This window comes from Pelodiscus sinensis, chromosome 3 (genome assembly GCF_049634645.1).
Source record: "Pelodiscus sinensis isolate JC-2024 chromosome 3, ASM4963464v1, whole genome shotgun sequence".
NCBI classification, from domain to species: domain Eukaryota; kingdom Metazoa; phylum Chordata; order Testudines; family Trionychidae; genus Pelodiscus; species Pelodiscus sinensis.
Window position 1 is genome coordinate 154919821 of NC_134713.1, and position 20821 is coordinate 154940641.

General features: G+C 44.6%; 1 protein-coding gene across 6 annotated transcripts in view; it reads right to left on the reverse strand.

Moving 5' to 3' along the window:
- Positions 1-4539: 4539 nt before the first annotated feature.
- The window catches only part of TLR5 (toll like receptor 5), a 39015-nt gene continuing 22733 nt past the window's right edge, over positions 4540-20821 (reverse strand). For 5 of the 6 annotated variants that reach the window (XM_075925255.1, XM_075925252.1, XM_075925253.1 and 2 more), the window contains one exon: positions 15966-20745. In XM_075925255.1, the coding sequence (XP_075781370.1) occupies positions 18159-20738 (2580 nt within the window). In that variant the 5' untranslated portion in view covers positions 20739-20745 and the 3' untranslated portion in view covers positions 15966-18158. Of the gene's footprint in view, positions 13724-15965; positions 20746-20821 lie in introns of those variants that run through there. The other variant, XR_012902944.1, reaches the window with a different exon arrangement.

The window sequence follows — 20821 nt, forward strand, 5'->3', positions numbered from 1 at the left end:
GTGGTATCCATGTACCCTGGGCTGTGTGGTGGTCCAACCTGTCAGAGAGGTATCTGTCATGATGGTGGCCCTTGGTAGAGTAGGACTGATGGGGATCACCACCATGATCTTGGTCAGATTGGGTCACCAAGCAAGAGAAATGAGAGTTTCTGAGGGAATGGTGGAGTCAGCGTGGTCTCTGGTCTGCCACTAGGTTGTGTGGAGCCAGGCTAGTAGGCACCGCAAGTGAAGCCTGGTTAATGGTTCATTTATGGCTCAACAGAGAGAGGCATTGACACGTGGTTGTGCAGGGCTTGTGGGTAATATGAACATTCAGGCTGCTCACTGAGTGAAATGTATCTGTTGAGGGGAAAACTTGTGCCAAGACCAAGTCCAGTCTTGCTGCTGTGAAGTTTAACATCTGTGTGGGCGACAAAACATACTTTTCTTTGTTTATGCAGATCCCAACGTGGCAAGGAGGCATCCAAGAGACACTACTACAAAGACAACTTCTTGTCAGGAATGACCCATCTGAAGCCAGTTGTCTAGGTATGAGAAGATCATGTCTCAAGTGTCATGTCTGGCCGCTACTACTGAGAACACTGAAAAGATCTTTGGTGCTGTCTCAAAACCAAAGGAGAGAGTGTGAAAATGGTAGCATTGTTGGGCAATATGGAATCCTAGGAAATTCTTGTGTGGTGGGTGAATGTCCACATGGAAATATGAGTTCTTCATGTTGAGATCTTTGAACCGCAGTCCCTTCTGGAGGGCAGAGATTGTTGATGCCAGTGTAATTATCCTGATACCTCAGCCTTTTGATGAAAGTATTGACTTGCTGAAGGTCCAGGATGAATCTCTGCCCTCCACCTTCCTTGGGAGGAGGAAATATGAGGGGTAAGAAGCCTCTTCTCTGGTATTGAGGCAAGATACTTTCTATTGCTCCCTAGTGGAGTAAAGAATCTGCCTCTTGTTAAAAGATCAATTGGTGAGAAGGTTTCCCAGGGCACTATGTGAGAAGACTGTGAGGAGGGAACGAAAGGAACTCTGTGGAGTACCCATGTTGGATAATCTTCAGAACTAAACTGTCCATGGCGATCTTATTCCAAATGTGCGTAAAGAAGGTGAGGTGAAGAAGGCCTCCAAAGATGGCAAAATAGTTGGCATTGATGATAGTACATGGGTCTGACCTGTATGTCAAAAGTAACCTTTGGCTCATAGTTGGAAATATGTGCATGATATGGCAGTAGTTGAGAATCAGGGTCTCTGGGATCTTGGCCACGTGCAAGATGATTCAGGTGGATGTTGGTAGGAGGGATAGGAGAAAGATGGCTGTAGTCTGAAGGGACAGTTTTGATGTCTTCTGTTGGAGGTTGGGGTGTAGGTTCCCAAGGACCTCAGGGTGAATCTTGAGTCCTTCAGGGAATGCAGAGACTCATCCATCTTTTCATTGAAAAGACTGACCTAGTCAAATTGGAGGTCCTGAATAGTATTTTTGACCTTCCTCAGGAAGTCCAATGAATGGAACCAAGAGTGTGTATACATGGCCAGGCCGGTAGCCAGGGACTGGGCTGCAGTATGAGCCATATCCACTGTGGCCAAGAGAACTGCCTTTGCCATCAGCCTCTCTTCATCTGCTATGAACTGGCCCTGGGCCTGATCTGCAGGAAAATGGCTTTGAACTTTGCCAGTCTGTTGTAAATATTAGTCATATTTAGCCAACAACACCTAGTAGTGGCTATATGAAACTGAAGGCCTCTGGAAACCATCCTGCCCAGGAGATCCAGCCTCTGCAGCCCTTTCTCTGGTTGTACCAGACTTCTGGTGGCACTTCCGAGCCTGTTCCACAACCACTTGCATTACCAATGAATTAGGGACACAGTGTGTAAAAAGAAATGTAGTCCCTTTGGGCAGCTCAAAACAGCATCTCTTGGCTCGCTTTGCTGTGGAGGCACATGATGCTGGTGTGTGCTGGACTGTTCTGGCTGGTCCAGTATGGCCTCATCTTTGGGAAGGACCAGCCTGGATAATCCCTGTGGCTGTAAGAGGTCCAGAAGATAGTGCTGGGTCTCCTGGACCAACTTCAGCGGGATTTGCAAGTTAGTCGCCATCCACTGGAGCAGATCTTGAAACTGTTGGTGGCAGGCTCAGGCAGGGGGGAGGTAAAGGAGGCAGTTGCCCTGGGACCATGATTCAAAAGGGCCCGGGGCTCTTGGCCTCTGCCATTGCTACCAGCCCACTCCCTTTAAACTCTGTTTGATTGATTTATTTAAACTATTTTCATTACACCTCTCTATTTAAAATATTTGAGGTGGCTTACAAAATGTTTTAAAACACAGTAAATATATATGTATAAAAGTAAACTACAGGACCCCAAAGGGGGGACATAAAACCTGCTGGCGAGCCAGTGGCGCACTCCAGGCAGTGTGATGCCCTCTGGGTGATGATGAGGACTGGCTGATCCAACCCTGCCCCTTCTGGCCAAGGCCCTTCCCCTTCCGGGAGTGCAGAGGTGCCATGCCACACACTGTGCCCAAGGACTGGCAAGTCTGGTGGAGAGGGTGGCCATGGGATGACCGTGTCATCTGGTGATGAGGAAGCTCCACTGGTGGTTCCAGCTCAGCATCTTTTTCCTCGTATATTGACAGGAGTGGCAGAGAAGAGGAGGAAGAGCAGTAGGACTCCTGAAATGGTATTGGGCATCTGCTATAAGGGTTCCAGAGGCCCCAGTATAGCCAGAAGGAGGGATCTATTTGTCCCCTTGGGAAGTGATACTAGGAGTCCCGGCATGGGGAGGGGGTCATAGCCAGGTTGATAAGATTTCCGTGGCTGGCTGAACTCCTTTGTCAATTTGGAGACATCAGTGGGACACTTGTCTCTGAGTGTGATGATGGCGCCATTGGAAAGAGTGGCATTGTTGGTTCCTGGAGTCCCCGTCTCATGGGGAGAGCCCTGTATCTTTAATCCTTGGTTCCACTCCATGGCTTGTGCTCAGTGGGGCTGAGCTACCCAGTTGAAGCCTATGTAGTGGGTGGGGTGGGGGGTCTTTTGGGCCAGGATCAGATCAGGGCCTCACAGCCTCTTTGTCAGCCTAAGCATTCAGCCTCTCTGGTTCGGGACGGGAAGGACTTGCAGATGCTGCACTCAGCTCACCAGGGCAGTAGAGGCACCACTGATGATTGTCTGATGATGATGGAAAAGGAGCGAGGTTAGGAGATGTAGTTCTTGCAGCCTGGGTCCCTGGTGTAAAGGGGCTTTCTCCTCAACTGGGAATGTGAGGGGCCATTATGCTATGCTAGACTATAGATACAGCCTCAGATTTCTAAACAGCAGATATACGAAAACTCTTGTAGGTCCACAGAGTACAGGAGGGCGAGCTTCTGGTTCAGACTGTGTGACACTGAGAGGAAACCGGGGAGGCAATGATCCATGCCACCTTTTATACACTAAGTCAGGAGCATGGGGGAAATATGTAGGGATGTAATAGTGTAGTTGATTAACCGATACACAAAAGCTTATAGGCTAGTACAATAGCCTACATGTATTTTTGATAATGGAGATTGCCTATCTCCTAGAACTGGAAAGGTCATCAAGTCCAGTCCTCTGCCTTCACAGCAGCACCAAATACCATCCCTGATGAATTTTTACTCCAAATCACCTCTGCAAGGATTGAACTCACAACCCTGGGTTTAGTAGGCCAATGCTCAAACCTCTGAGCTATCCCCTCCCTTTTGCCAATAGCTTTTTAGCAGGCTGGCCAGCAGCCTGACTCAGTCCTGGGTCATGCTGGGTCCAGGATCTAACCCTGCTGAGGCTCTGCATTTAAAGTGTTTTAGGAGCCAAGTGGGCAGGCAGTCCAGCTCAGTTCCTGCTCGCGTGGAGTATGGGAGCTTAGTCCCACCTCTTTTCCCGGACAGGGGCTGCTGCCACCCCACACTCTGCAGCAGTTCAGGGTGACAGGCAGCCAGTCCGTGAGGGGAACTGTTTTTTAAACTGGCTCCCCTCATGGACCAGCTCCTGCCTGGCACCCCACTCTGCTGCCTCTGATACAGAGGCAGCAGTGTGGAGTGGCAGGCAGCTCCTTGAGAGTGAGGCTGGAGTGCACTGGCTGCTGGCCTCACCCCCGGGGACTATAGAATAGTTGACCAATTGATAAAAATTCATGAAGTTAATCAACTATTCAATTAACCGATATTTAACATCCCTAGAAATACTGTGCATGGCATAGCAATAAACACTCCCTGGAAAAACTCCCAGCTTCGAGCACACGGTGCACGTGTACAGTACATCTGGGGGCCAACACTGACGATGAAGCTCAGTTCCGTCAGTATTACCATTTTGTTCTATTTTTTTACTCTAGGCTCTAATACTGAGGACACTCTTCTAACACTGAGAGGTGCATCTCAAATGTTCAAAGTGCTGGTCCAATTGCTTAAAGGAATCTCTAGAGGCTAAAACTGGCCTGAAGATTGTATGTGTAACCCCTCCTGTTGGCTAGCCCAGTGGGAGGTTATTCAGCATAGGGGAAGCTTGTGACTTCTTACACCACTGTGTGGGGGGGAGGGCTAGGCCTGAGGCTGCTTGGTGTGCTCTGCGTTGTGTATGTGTGAGTGCACCTCAGACCAGACCCACTCCGACAAATCACCAGGAACAGGCTTTATTCTGTAAAAAACATAGAAGAGGAAAACAGTTCAGCAGCCCCTTCTCTCAGCATGCAGCCTGTGTGCTGCTTCTAGCACAGTCCTTGCTGAGACCCTGCTGGGGGCAGAGGGCACATCCTGGCAGGAACCAGGAAGTTCTCCCAACATGCCGCAGTTTGTAGTCCACAACTTGTAGTTCCCAGGGCTGCTGCTGAAACACACTGGACCTTGGGCTACATATGGAACCAGGTTCTTCTCATGTGATTTTTTACTTCCATCTCCCGTCAGAATCCAGAAGAGAACTGCACAAACAGAGAAACAATGAGGGGAAGAGGGAGGAAAGCTTACTGGAGTTTTTTCAAATGTTAGAACAAGTTCAGCTTGGGTTCATGGCTGTGACACCTGGGTGAAGGTTCAGGGACTGAGAGGAAGGAACTCCAGCTCTATTTAAACTAAACTGGCTCTACTGTCCCTCACTAGTCTGTTCTTCAGCAAGTCAGATTCCAAATTATTCCTGAATTGAATTTTGAAAGATACAACCCGCTAGTGAATATTGTCCCTCTAGTTAGCTTTGAATTCGTCTATATCTTAATCAGCGTGTCCCTCTAGATGTGTCCTTACGAAGTGCCAAGTACCTTCTTGGAAGTGTTGAGTACTCTTCTCTTCCATTGGCTTCTGCTCGGCAAAGGAGTTAGATCAGCTACAGGTACCTGGCAGGAAGGGAACTTGCATGTAACCTAGTCCTATCAGACCCACTAGAAATCTCATGGGTGCTTGTATCTTTCATTTTAAAAATACAAGGGTCTGATTGTCAGAGTTCCTAGCAACCACAACCCGCAGATGACATTGTGAGTGCTCAGCACTTCTGAAAATCAAGCCATAAGTTTCTTGCTCCTTTCCTTGTAGCTATCGCTTTCAAACTGGAAAACTAGTTGCTAGAATTGGAAATTTTTCCTACAATTCTATATGATCTAACCTAACTGTCTAGGCACTTATATCATACTTCTCTCCAAAGGATCCCAGCAAGATAATGGATTTCTTATAGCCCCATTTCTGCTCCTTTCTATAAACTTCTCCAGACTGGTCTCTGAAAAAAATGGCCAAATATGCTTTGATTTTGGGGAGGACCCCAGATTAGTTTGCAGTTATGACATAATATACCCCGAGTAGTCACGTCCTACTCACTATTTTAATAATCTTTGTATCTGTACATTTGAAAACTCATAATTGACTGATCCCTATTGTCCTAGTAAAATATGAGTATCAACATTGTATGTGAAGTTCCAAAACCCACAGTTGTACTGAGGCAGAAGTTGGATCTGTCCTAAATGAAGGAACAAAAAACAGGACTATGTAGCACTTTAAAGACTAACAGGATGGTTTATTAGGTGATGAGTTTTCGTGGGCCAGACCCACTTCCTCAGATCAAATTGTGGAAGAAAATTGGCACGACCATATATACCAAAGGATACAATAAAAAAAATGAACAAATATGAAAAGGACAAATCAACTTTCAGAACAGAAGGGGGATGGGGGGGGAGGTAAATGTCTGTGAGCTAATGATATTAGAGGTGATATTTGGGGAAGCGATCTTTGTAATGGGTAAGGTAATTAGCGTCCTTGTTAAGACCTAGGTGTAAAGTGTCAAATTTAAGTATGAATGACAGTTCAGAGGATTCTCTTTCAAGTCTGGTGTTAAAAGGTCTTTGAAGCAGGATGCAGGTAATCAAGTCGTTGAGACAATGCCCTGGTTGAAATGGCAAGAAACTGTTTTTTCTTTGTGATCCTGTCTAATATCTGTTTTGTGGGCATTGATCCTTTGGCGAAGTGTCTGAGACGTTTGTCCAATGTACATAGCAGACAGACATTGTCGGCACATGATAGCATAAATTATATGTCTGGATGAGCAGGAATGTGTGTTCTTGATCTTATAACTCACTTGGTGAGGTCCAGTAATGGTGTCAGCAGAGTGAATATGTGGACAAAGCTGGCAACGGGGTTTATTGCAAGGGAAAGTTCCGGGGCTGGTGTTAGTGGGGTGTGTCCTGTGGTTGTTGGTAAGAATCACCTTGAGGTTAGGTGGTTGTCTATAGGAGACTATAGGTCTGTCTCCCAGAGCCTTCCACAGAGACTCTGTCTAATGGGTCCCAAGTGAAAATATTTTTCAAAGACTGAAACTATAAAAATGAGGGACAAAAACTTCAAGGCCCCCCTAGTCCCTCATTCTCCCTTCAGGAAAAGGCAAAATGAAACAGCCATTGGGCTCTAGGAGAGGGCTCCTGACCTGAGAGTTTGGTCAGTAATCTGCTGGAGCATTTTCTCTGCAACTAAGATAGTTCCTTAAGTAGATTCTAACAAGCAAGTATTTTATCTTTGTTTTTCTTGTGACCATGTCTAACTTTTATAAGAACATAAGAATGGCCGTACTGGGTCAGACCAAAGGTCCATCTAGCCCAGTATCCTGTCTGCTGATAGTGGCCAATGTCAGGTGTCCCAGAGGGAGTGATCCGAAAAGGTAATGATCAAGCAATCTCTCTCCTGCCATCCAGCTCCACCCTCTGACAAACAGAAGCTAGGGACACCATTCCTTACCCATCCTGGCTAATACCCATTAATGGACTTAACCTCCATGAATTTATCCAGTTCTCTTTTAAACCCTGTTACAGTCCTAGCCTTCACAACCTCCTCAGGCAAGGAGTTCCACAGGTTGACTGTGTGCTATGTGAAGAAGAACTTCCTTTTATTTGTTTTAAACCTGCTGCCCATTAATTTCATTTGGGGGCCTCTAGTTCTTATATTATGGGAACAAATAAATAACTTTTCCTTATTTACTTTCTCCACATTATGCCTCTTTGCTTATAACCACTTAAACTCTCTCTTTGTAGTTAATACATTTATGCCACTGTTTAAGTTGAAGTGTCTGGGTAATTCAATTAAAAGCAATTAGCTGTCATTTCATTCCCTTAAGGCCGTGTTTCTCAAACTGTGGGTCTCGACCCCCGGGGAGTCACGAGCAACTTAGAGGGGGGTCGCAAGCAACTTGGGGGGGGTTGCAGCAACTTAGAGAGGGGCCAGAAACAACTTAGATGTGGGGGTCGCAGTATCACAAAGTTTGAGAACCCCTGCCTTAAGGGAATAAATGATTTAATGTGTGTCCTGTCCACAAGGGTGCAGACTGCAGGTACGCATAGATATTCATGGTTTGGCTTGCATTTGGAAGGTTATTTGTGAGTGGTCCAGGTGGGAGCTACTACAGCAAGGCATTGTAAGACACCCAAGGTCAAAGAGCAGGGGTAACACAGCCCCTCACTAGTCTGGTTTGTGCCCTGGTATGTCACAGCAGCTGTGACAATGTAGGCTGCAAAGTCTGGCTTTCACAAGGATCACTGAGGGCTAATTAATAAACCTTGCTAGCTCTGGAGAAAAGAGATTGTAAAAAGGCTCAGCTTTGTTCCAATATTTGCCTGTACTCTTACTCTAGTTCACCCATTGATATAGTTCACCCATTATGCTGTCATGCTCACTTGCTCTCTGTTTAATTCCCTGATTGCTATTTTTATGATTTTTTTTAAAAAGGCCTCATTTCAAAGCAGCCCATTTCTCTGCTTGCTGATGCATTTTTTACATTTCTCTCCAGTGAGAAGCTACAGGAGAATGAGTCTCTCCCTACTCCTAACACTGGTATTTCAAAAGGAGCTCCCATGCAGGACTGAGTCTAGAACAGGCCTAGGATGAGTTGCTTTGAGTTAGGTTCTAGATCCTTTTCCTCCTCCTCTTTTTATTCCCACATACCTTAACTCCCAGGTACCTCAGGGAAACCTATCCAAACCCTGCAATCAGCTGGGAGGCTGGTGACGGGAGATCAGGTGTCTACACCACGCTACAGTTATTGGCATCCTAGGTAAGTAGCAAGCTTTAGCTACCTTCTCATTCCTAGAATATTGTCCCTGCCGACCAGACTAAGGTAAACTAGTGGAGCAGCGTATGGAGAATTCTCTGTTGTTGAAGTGCTATAACTCTGATATCCCTGATGACTTAAATGCACTTTGAAAAAAAATCTTACAAAGCAGAATAAATAGTACTGGTGTCTCGGGGGATTCTCCTTTTCTTCCCCCTTGCTGGTTTACTCTGTCCGAGGGAGGCAGCATGATCCTGTGAACAGGGCAGTGGACTGAGAAAGGAAGCCTGAGTTCTATTCCCAACCCTGCCAGTGATTTGTTTTGTGTAACCTCAGACAGATCACCTCTCTTCCCTGGACCTGAGTTTTCCCCATCTGTAAAATGGAAGATAATAAAATGCACTAATGTGAGTGTTCTTGATAACAAGTACCACATTGATAACAAGTACCACAATATCTGCTTAATATCATGCCACTTCTTGGTACTAAAATTCAGTTGCCAGCTCATTGTTATTAACAGTGATGATAAATGTGGATTGAAATACTCAGCCTTTTGTCGTCATTAAAATTACCTGAAGCCCAGAAATTACCTGTTGTTTTCTAACAGTGTTCCCTATTGGCTCCACTGCAGAGACATATATCTGCCCTCTATGCTGTAATTTATATTGCCCCCTCACGCTGAGAGAGCCTGGCTAAGGCATACAGGTGATCAAATTAGAGGAACGATAGCTCATGAATCTACATCTGTGCATAACGCCCATGAACTGGCAAACAGGCAAACACTTGAAATAAAGTGATAGCATTCAGGACACACTAAATAAACAGTGCAACCCTCTCCAATACTTACGAATGTTTACATACCCACTGCTCGATGTAATTATTCTTACAATTTAAAATCCCAATTTCCTTTCTTTGGACATTATGTCTAAACAGGAAAGAGCTAACTTTCCTGTTTGGAGAATTGCTAGTTTCAGAAGGAATACATTTTTTTCCTCTTGCAGTTTTCAAAGATTTTATTTTTAATACAAATGGAAAAGGCAAACAATAAGCTGTCCGAAAGGAAGGAAAAGCCTATGTCTAAAACAAATGGGCTCTGCAATGACTAGATAGTCAAACTTTGAACTATAAAATAACTCATGTCAGACCTGCAGGGACTTCTGCATACTGAGACAGGGAACCTTGACATATTTTTAGCACACGACATAGTCGGTATGGGCAGGGGCGGCCCTAGACTAGCTGCCAGCAACTGGCGCGTAGGCAAACCATGCAATCGGCGCTCCCACCTCCAAACCCCTCAATGATATTGTGCCACCATTTGGCGCCCATTTAACTTGGCGCCCTAGGTGACTGCCTAGTTTGCCTATATGGACGGGCCATCCCTGGGTATGGGCAATAGAAAAAGAAAAGGTAGCGTAAGATGGGAAAATGTCCCCTTTGCCCATTTCTGTACAAAAGGAAAGGTAAGAATCACTTTAGCCTTGACCAGACCCTGGTGACAGCTCTTAGCTTTGATAAAAGTATGACTTCGTATGTGTCTGTTAAAAGTGTGGTGCCTAACCAACTTTGGTGCACCCACCAAATTGAACACAATGTACTTTATGGACTGGTGGTTTTGTGCATCCCTGCACTCTGTCGAGAGGACTCTACCAGCTGATATACCTTAATATGGACCAGCTACACATCATTCTGTTTTAGCTCATTGGGCCCAGGCTTGTGGAGCAGAATGAGCAGAGTTCACCCCGACTGAAGTGGTGAAGTTTTGTAGGATAACACCGGGGGAAGGGGGAAACAGAGACACAACTCTGAAAACCCAAATGGCATCCTTACACAAGATGTATTTTTGCATAGGTAAGCGAAGGGTTACTAATGCATGTACAAAATGCTCTTGTACACACATGGACAGGCGTTTGTGCATTCTGAGGTGTGTTTGAAGATTAGAGTGGGTGGAGGTGACTGAAGCACTGAGATTCTGAAAACTCATGATTTTTGAATGTGTGAAGATGGCATTACTAATTATCATTATGCCATTAAACTCAATCCAATTGCTCAGCCTATTAGTGCACTAAGCTTAGTCATACGTGCAGGAGCAGGCCCTGAGAAGGTATCGTGCCCCCTTTCCTTTTTGCATGGCAAAGAACCCGCTCCTGGTTAAGAGAGTGTCTCTTTAAGGTGACATGGTGTTTGGAGAGCTGTGTGTACCCTCCCTGTCTTGTATGAGCCCATTGGCTTCTGAGTTTGTAGCTTAATTTCCCTCCCACTTGCACTGCATTTCCTCTTCTCCCTGCAAATCTCTTATCACTCCTCTGTGTTTTGCTCTTTGTGCAAAATGGTGAGTGTTTTGCCAGGTGCAATTCCTGTTTTGATGATTAAACTGGGCTGCATGAATATGCAGTTCCAGCAGGAGAAAGCATGTTAAAGCCACTTGAAAATAATCTGAGCAGCATGAAAAGATGGTGGGAAAAGTAATCAGAAACACAGGCATTCCCAGGCATAAGCAGGGAGACGCAGCTGAGCAGTAATGCTGAAAGAAACCTGGTTGTCTGCAGATGAGAGGAATTTGCAATGTGACTCAATAGCATAAAAAAGAACATGGGTCTGAGCAGCATGCAGCAAAGTCTCGTGGTGCAGGCAAGGCATTGTCCCTCTTTATGCTTTTGTCTGTGTTGGTATTTTTTCTATCAGTGGCCTTGCAAGTGTGCAGCTCCCCCAATGGTAGCAATGATAGAAGCCACAGTTTAGGCTGAACAAGAATACTCCCTAATGATGGACTGATTAAAATGTGGAATAGTCACAACCATCATCATTGGGACATTTACAGTGAGATGGAAGAAAATACAGGGGACTGTTCTGTAGACAATAATTCTGGTGAACTGTACGACTTGACAGTGATCAGTCTTAATACCTGGGAGATACGTTCTTTCTGTTTCACTACAGCAAAACCAGTGATGTCAATGGAGTGGCACCAGTGCATCTGAGAGCAATTTGTGACCTTGGGGTACCTTGCCCTGTACATTATGTGTGTTGGCAAAAGAGGACCCTTGGCTTCACTGTATCGTGCCTGTACATTACATTACATTACTGTATCGTGCCTGTACATACTTTGCTGCCTTCCTTCAATAGTCTCAGAGATTCTGCATGGTCCTGGGACAGGCTGTGGAGCCAGGACTCCCAGATTCCAATCCCAGCTTTGCTAAATACTCCTTGAATAACCTTGGGCAAATTACTTAATCTCCACTGTCAATTTATCAAGCTGTAATACCAGAAGAATAATACTTCCCCTGCCAGGAATGCATGTTTATAAAACACCTTGCACGGGGGATGCTTTGAGCCTCAGTGTAGCACATCTCTTTCTGCCTCCACTCGTAGGTTATGGAGGTGAGTCATCGCCCTCTGAATCTTCTCTGTGCTGCTGCTGCAAATAAATTTGCAGCTTCTGCCATAATAGTCAGTTTTAGAGCCTGTGTCACTCTTTACTGCCCTGCTCTGGATGCTCTCCAATGACTTAATGACTTTCATCAAGTGATGCGAGTTAAACTGATGAGAGTATCTTTAACAAAAGAGCCATAAAATTCTAATGGAGCTGTAATGTTCCTAGCGAGCCTAAAGGGAAACCAGTCAATAGTTATGGGGCCACAGCTTAATTTATGGGCTTAATTCATCATAGTCATTCTCTTTCTTTTTTTCACAGTAAGATAAAGTATGCATCAATATTTCTTTTTTGACAGTCCTCCATGCCTTACTGAGTGAAAGGAGGCTGCATATAGAAACCCTGTGAATAGGCTGACGGGTCTTCCCTTAGGACAGGGTCATTGTAAGGGCTGCAGGTCTACCAGCTGAGGAAGCCGGATTTGTTCACAGGGAGCTGTGAGGTGCTAAACACTGCAGTAGTTTGAGTGGATAAAGAAGTGGAATGTTTGGCTGCCCCTGCAGACCAGGGAGCTAGCTAAAAGCCCAGAACTTGTGTGCAAGCTTCTAATAACAAACTAGTGAGAAATAAATATTCGCACGACTAACTGAAAAAAGAGAAACTTTAAAGTGAGTAATTAATTATCCTGGAATTAGGCACTTAATTTTTGGAACTCTCTCAGGTGCAAAGGGAACCTAAAGCCAGGAAGGCCACAAAGCATTTCTGAGGAAAACATTTCTGCCTGGGGGGTAGTATACAATTCAAAGGGGGACAGCAGAAACCAGAGACTGAGGGTGGAGAAGGGCAGCACCAAATGATAGGCATGGGGAAGTGCAGGCATGGCGAAGGTGGCTGTGCTCCAATTTACAGTGCCTCTTTGAGGGCTGCTTATTGAATGTGCCGTTTGGAGCAGCTCAGAGTCTCCAAAGCAGCATGTACAGAGGCATGTCCCCTTTCCTCATCAAGCACACCACTTGTACTGGAGCTTGAGAGGGTCTAATGCAGGGCTGCTTATCCTGGCTCTACGCTGCGTGCGTGATGACAGAAGTCTCTTCCAGCACCTAGCATTGCAGTTCAGAGGGCCGTATAGGGCTGGAATGGTGTTTAAGGGCTGGAGTGGGATACGGATTCTATCCCAAAGGCTTTTATTTTTCCAGGCAGTTGTGAGAAATGTGAAAAGGCTTCTCTTTGTAAAACCAGAGTGATAAGTACACCTATGCGCTGTGTCTCCCTCTCCAACCTGAAGGTTATGAGATGAGAGATGAGACAGATCAAGTATCTTGCACTTTGGAGAAGCTAAAAGAGAGGTGAAAAGGCTCTGATAGGTCCGCACCTGCCAATTATTGCCGTATGACTTTGGCACCTAGAAAACTTGGCCCAGGCTCAGTACCCTGTGGCACTAGGCACTATATAAACACAGACCACAGAGACACCCCCTATCCCAAAGAGCTTCCAGTCAGAACAGACAGGACAGGCAGAGGGGGATGAATAGGTAGAGCCCACAAGCCTAGTGAACGGTTGAGTGGCCACAACAGGCAGGTGTCTCAGTGCTGGGGTATTCTAATGAACAATACTTTTTACAAGTACACAACAGAGGCCTTGCAGGAGATAGCTCTGAACCAAAATCCAAATTTGACAGTGTCAGAACTGAAACCTGAATATGAATTTCTCAGATAGCTTTATGGGCTGGTTCAAATTCCAGGTCCAACTCTTCTACTTACCCACTCCCTCTGGGAGTTCCGGATGTGAATTGGGTGATACAGACTCAAACTTGCTCCTGATACTGGGGCTGGCAGTGAAAAGCTGTGGGTTAAGGGAAAGAAAGAGAGGACTGTCCTGAGCATGTGAGATCGCTGTAGTCAGTTTAACGTGACACATTTCTTGGTATAATATCTACCTCATAGGGACACTGGCAAATATTTCACTTCAAAAATTGTCAGATGTGTTTAGGGGAGCACAAGCACAGTGTAACTAACAACATAAAGTGCAGCCATAGGCACTGTAGGAAAGTACAAAGAGTTTTGTGATGGGCCAGAGCAGCAAGCTCCTTTTCAAGTCTATTATGTGGCACATTCATTATGAAAATTCTTCAGTCTCACATGTAACCAGCTACTGTGCAATTCTTTTGACTAGAATCAAGTTGCTTAAGAAAGCTGTAGAATAGATGTTGTCCAGTCTAGCCCTGCCCCCTAGAGGATAATGAGTCTAATCCTTAATCTCCTTTCACCAGCTTTATCTGGGTCAAAAATCAGCTGCCATCTAGGTTCCATGCGGATTTTGTCAGTTTGGGGTGTTTTTTAAATCAAAGTGATTATGCCAGTACAGCCCCTAATATGAACACAGTTATATTGGTGTAAAAGTGCTTTCTAGGCAGGAATAAACTACGTTTGGAACATGCACCTTTATACCACATCCACACTAGGGGATTGTTACACATTAATGTTACAAATGTAATTAAAGTGACTCAATTTCTGTGTATGGATAAGGCCTAACTGACCAGCTGGTTTATGAAGCAAAGTCCATTTCCTGCCTCTTCGTAACCCGATAATGGAAGGTTTGTTTTTCCCCTGTACATACCGATATTTTTCATTTTGTTCATTTTTATTGTACAATAACACACATCCTCTGAAATGAGGGCTTAGTTTTCATATCAATTCACATGGGATTACACTGACATGGTAACGCATCCTGCAGACTGGTTGATCAAATCAAGTGTTTGATAATATTTACCTTAGAAGAGAGTAAATATAATCACGCCACAGATAAAGCATCCTTTTAATACGCTGGTCTCTCCTCCACATAAAATATTGGTTAAACAGTTTAGACATGATTTTAATTGGATTAGCTGTTGCTCTTTTCAGGGCAACATTTTGTTGCAAACCTTATACTTTTTGAAATGAAAGAATTACTTTAATCTGGGATTTTTCAAAGACTCCTAAGGGAAATTCAGCTCTAGCCCTCATGGATTCGAACAGAATTTGGACCGCTTAACTCTCTCTGACACATTTGAGAATCCTAGCCTTAATTCTTATAAATGATAGCATTATCTTGCAGATGGATCATTTTGAAATTTGGTTTTCTAGATCCATACTGTCAGTTCTAGCCCAAAGGGGGTCAAGCTGATTATTTCAACAGGAGCAGAGGCAGCCTCAGAGCTGATTGGGAAGATGTGCAGTTACTCAACTGATACTGAATTGATCTTTATTTCCCTTTCTCAGAAGGCAGGTGCAGGCTGGGAATGCCTACAGCAGGGTGGCCTATACAATGCACCTTTTGGGTACAAAGCTGATGTCACTAAGGTAGCATGCTGTTTGAAATACAGTGAGGTGTAGGTATTGTGATAAAGTAAGGAATGCCATATTCCATCCAATGCAACACTTATACTTAGCTGCCCGCAGAGTAAGGTAGACTGTGTAGAAGACTGGCTTCAAATTTGTTCAGTGATCTGGGCAGTCATCTGTCTCTAAGGTCTTTATCCACCTCAGTCCTTGATGCATCTAATCTGAAGAATCTTCACATGAAAACAGCAGGAGTTCTAATTTACAGATTACAGTAGTTTTGCAACTGAACGGGAATAGCATATAGGGGGCAGGAGCTGAAGTCTAGTATATAAAAATTCAGGACTCTGTGTTTCAGCTAAATCTGGAAGTCCTAGGCAAACTCTGCTTGCTTACTTTTCCCCATGTGAAAAAAACAACGTGAATGATACTACAGCAATTACAGCAGCAAAAGGTGATAGATTTCTAACCATTTATACTTGTCACTGAAATTGGTGCTAAAAGGTCATAGAGCTGAGAAAGTTTAAAGTCCAGGAATAGTTCATCCAATGAGTTCATGGCCAAACAACAACTAAAAATGTACCCTCAATTCACAGAGGCTTGCTTGGTGATAGAAGTGGGATTTGTGACCAAAGATCAAGGTTAGAATAATACCTTTAAGTAGTACCTAGACTCTGTGTTTTTAGTTATCACTATCTATTATTTGTACAGTGTCTGTAAGTAGGCTTGGCAGTATATGTTTATGCTTTTGATGAATAAGATCAATGTTTATTTTAAAGCATATTTTCTATTTTTATTAATTTAAATTTTCACAGTTGTGGGAAATTGGGGGAGGGGGAATCAGACTACAGCATGGGAGAGAGAGTAATTATTTAATGACAGTAGGCACTGACCTTAAACAATGAAAACTTTATCATTATTCAAACACAAATTGTCACCATCACGTCAAAATATATTAAGTAAATATCCTTAAATCAAACTCAATTCAATTCTTAAGCAGCATTTTTCTTATTTTGCATATCTGTTTGTTTATTATTAAACATTTTGTTTATTATTAATAGAAATACTGTTGGTTTGGCTTGTACATGTATGGTGAAATTGATGTTTAATGACCTTTACTGATAAAAAACAGACCCTTCGAAACCCAGATTTAAGGAAGTGGTAAATCCTTTCTTGTGACTGTAGTTGTTGTTTTTTAAGAACACTATGTGGTGTTTTACAAACTGTGGTGTTCTGTGAAAAATGATACCCAATAGTGTGTGTATGTGAGAAATGTATATATGATTCCTTCCTACCCACATCATGCCATCTTAATCATTCCCCCCGACCCCCATATCAGAAGCAACAAGTGGGGGTGGGAGAAGCAGGAGCTGGTGCTGGAGGGCGCCAGCTTAAAAGCCAGTTCCCCCCAGCACCATCTCCACAGTGCCACTTGCCCTCCCCATGCTTCTGCCTCTATAGGGGGTAGGGGCACAGTGTAGGCTGCTCTGGCAGCAGCCCCTGTCCACTTGGGGTCCCAGCATCCTGCTGGGACCCCCTCAGACAGGGGCTGCTGGACCGAGCATGAGCCAGGACTGAGCAAGCTGGGACTGGAAGCTACCCCCGCTGCAGCTCTGCAGTTTAAATATACAGGCAGTCCCCGGGTTACGTACAAGATAGGGATTGTAGGTTTGTTCTTAAGTTGAATTTGTACGTAAGTCGGAACTGGTACATATTGTACCCCAGGTGTCCCTGATTCAGCCGCTGCTGAAACTGATCAGCGGCTGACTACAGGAAGCCCGAGGCAGAGCTGCTTTGCCCCGGGCTTCCTGGAATCAGCCACTGATCAGTTTCAGCAGCAGCTGACTTGGGGACACCTGGGGTAGAGCAGCTGGGGTGCTGCCAGGTTGGTCCCCGCAGCACCGAGGTGCGGTGCTGCGGGGACCAACCCAGCAGTGCCCCAGCTGCTCTGTCCCAGGCGTCCAGATTCAGCTGCTGTTGAAACTGACCGGCAGCGGCTGAATCGGACACGCCTGGGGCAGAGCAGCTGGAGTGCTGCTGGGTTGGTCTGGTAGCGCCGACCCTTGGCGCGGCGGGACCAACCCAGTAGCACCCCAGCTGCTCTTGGGGACGCCTGGGACAGAGCAGCTGGGGCACTGCCGGGTAGGTCCCCGCAGCGCTGCACCTCGGCGCTGCGGGGACCAATCTGGCAGCCCCTCAGCAGCTCTACCCCAGGCGTCGGCAAGAAAAGCCTGGTCTGCTGGGGTGGGGGGGTGCATTAGCTGCGCCCCCCCCCAGCAGACTAGGGAGACACGGAGCGGCTTTTCTCGCCGCGGAGGACGCGGGCGGTGGGACCGCGGCGTGTCTCAGCGTTCCCACTGCCCGCGTCCTCCATGGCGAGAAAAGCCGCTCCGCGTCTCCCTGGTCTGCTGGGGGAGGCACCCCGCCCCCCTCCCCCATTCGTAACTAGGGGTCTGACTTAAGTCGGATTGATGTAACCCGGGGACTGCCTGTAGTAGGAGCCAGGCTACCTGAGCATCTGACTCTTACTACATTTAAACTGTAGAGCCACAGTGGGAGTAGCTCCTTCTGAGCACCTGCCCTTATCAACTAATTGTGTAGTTGATGCACAATTACCTGCCTCTTAACATCCTTAGTCCCAGTCTGAGCACCCAACATTTGAGACATCCACTATTGGTGGTTTCTTTTGAAAACGTGGGCCATAGCTCCTAGAATAACTGCACATTGTTAATTCCATTTGCCAGTGATTTTAAAGCTGACACCATGTGTATTAAAACTTAAAGCAAGGAAGTTATATTCTACCCATGTCTCAGGGAAGCTGAAGCATGGCCTGTATCTTGCTCCTGCCATATCACAGGTGGAAATGGATTGAGAATATTCAAGTAACTGTCAAGCCACAAGCAAAAATATAACTACAAAAGTCTGGCTTATGGCACTAGTAGTATGAACAACCCTCCCAATTACGAGATTGTCCTTATCGTTTGCATTTCTGTAACACTGGATTTCTTTTTCACCTTTTTTTCTTGTAGAATTTGGTGAGAGAGACTGTTTAAAAACCAGTCTACATCTTGATGATCTTCAGGCCACTGCATATACTGACTCCTCTGCACAAAGACTCTAATCGGTTTGTATTTCATCAACTGATACTGAGATAGTGACCCAACCGCTACCATAATGAGGACGTCTTTCAGGTCACAAAAGTATCTGCTCTGGGCAAAATTAAAGGCTTCTACACACCACCCATCTTTGAGAAACTGCCTTGTCACAATGCAAATCGTTTTCCTGCTATTCCAAATAGCATCGCGGATGTTGGTGATATGATCCTCTCCTGGCAGGAAATCTCTCTCTTCAAAGCACAAAGTAAATCTGTTTTTCTCAGAATATTGAGAGTCCAGGTGCTTTAGCAATGAATTCTGAACCCACTCAAAGTCTCTGTTGCTGTAGCATAGATAGGCATCATATTTGTATGCACTTGTATCTATTGCTTGCTTACGTTCTTTTAGCAGAGTCCCTATGATGGTCTTATACCAGACAAAACAAGTTCCCCGAAAGTGATTAAAAACAATGACTGCTGTTAGGAACATTATCAGAGTGACTGAAGTGAAGATGAACAGTGAGAACTGTAGAGGCTTCTGGAGCTCATCTTCATTACACCCATCAAGTGCCACTGACGAGAAGGGAACCCGCGTGAGACCAGGTGGGAGTACACAGTAGGTGTCATTTTCTGAGCCAGCTAAGGTCACATTGCTTTTATTTACCCATGCTATCCAGGTATTTAAAGTGCAATCACAAAAAAATCTGTTATTTGTTATATCCAGGAGACTCAAAGTCATAAAGACCTCAGGGGCAAGTGAAAGAAGTTGGTTTTCAGACATATTAAGTGTCTTTAGGCTTTCGGGAAAAACATCAGGAGGAAGGTAAGACAACAGGTTTGAGGCTAAGTTAAGTCTGTTCAGTGATGTTAGACCACTAAAAATATCCTGTGGCAGGGCAGTAAGGTAGTTGTTATTCAGGTGAAGCACCAGTAGATTGGAAAGTGCCCTGAACACATCCAAACATAAACCTCTGTCCCACACAAGCTTTAACATGTTTTCTCCTAGATCCAAGTAGATTAACTGGTTATTTTCTGAAACATTAACATGTTTATTACAATCAGATAAACGATTTTGTCTTAAAAGGATATACTGCACATTTGGAACTTGTAAAAGAATATAAAGATCACCCAGATTGGCCAATCTGTTTCTTTCCAAGTTAATAAATGTTGCCCTTATTGTCTGGCTACCTATAGATAGTAGCTTATTGTCACTTAAAAAAATAGTGGCCATGGACGGGAAAGAAGGAAGAGTTTTAATGGCATTATCCCGGAGATCTACCATCTCTAAACTTAATAAATCCCTGAACGGATACTGAGCAATTATTCCAATATGATTTTGTTGCAAATCAATAAGCTTCACATTCTGAAGCCCCTCAAAAGCGTCATTGTATAGCTCCCCCAGAAGGTTATATGACAGGTTTAGAGTTTTTAGGTTTCTCAGACCAAAAAATGCTTGCTTTTGGATCTGATTTATCTTGTTATGGTTAAGGTCTAGCCATTCCAAATCACCCAGGCTCTGAAACAAATAAGGATTGAGAGAGAAAATAAAACCATGTGAAATATCCAGCAGGCGAATGCCGCTTCGTGCTAGCCCTGCAAATGTATCTTTGTCTGGATCTCTGAAGTTCTTAAAGCCAAATCCTGAACCCATTATGTGATTTTTAAATTTCAAAAAGTCAATTGGAGTCCCATTCACAGCTGTGAGGAAGTGTTGCACTTTATCCTCCCCCCAACCATTACTACCAAGATCCAATGTCCCTAGAGCTATGTTTTTGAAAGGATTTCCACAGTTGGCCCAGTCCTCAGAAGTTGGTTTGTATAAATAATTAGAATTGAGAATAAACAACGAGAAGAATTTTCCTTGGAAGCTATCAAGGTGTCCTTCACATATGATAGGTATCTGGTTGTATTTCAGGTTCACAATTGTCAGGTTTTTTAAATGGTAAAATAAGCGATGAGGGCGAAGGATTTTGATCTGGTTTGAAGAAAGATCCAAATATTCTAAGGAGATAAAATCTCGAAGATAGTCTTCTTCTAGAATGGACTCGTCAAGACGGTTGTGAAAAAGCCGGAGTGTATTTACATTTGACAATCCCACAAAAGCTTCAGGATCCAGATGAAGTATCTTGTTGTCCCCTAAATCTAAGGTTTGAAGGTTTGGCAGGTTCCTAAAAGCTGCTTTCCCTATGGTAACAGAGGAAACAGACTGAGTTCCAATTTCCAAAATCAGCAATTGTTCCAGGAGAGGGAAGGAGGAAGCATTCACTTGTCTGATTTTGTTGAAATTTAGCCAGAACACAAGAGTATCTTTGGGCACAAGTGGAACCTCAGTGAGGCTACAACCATTATACCTGGCGATTTGTTTTTGGTAATAGCAGTTTATAGATGCAAATATTTCTTTGGCTACCAGCGACGTTCCTAAGAGAAATACTAGATGATGTAACATTGTGATGCTGCATGAAAAGAGAGAGAAAAAGTTGTAAGAACAAACTATAAAATTGGCTGTCTGACTAATAAAGTTATGTAGCA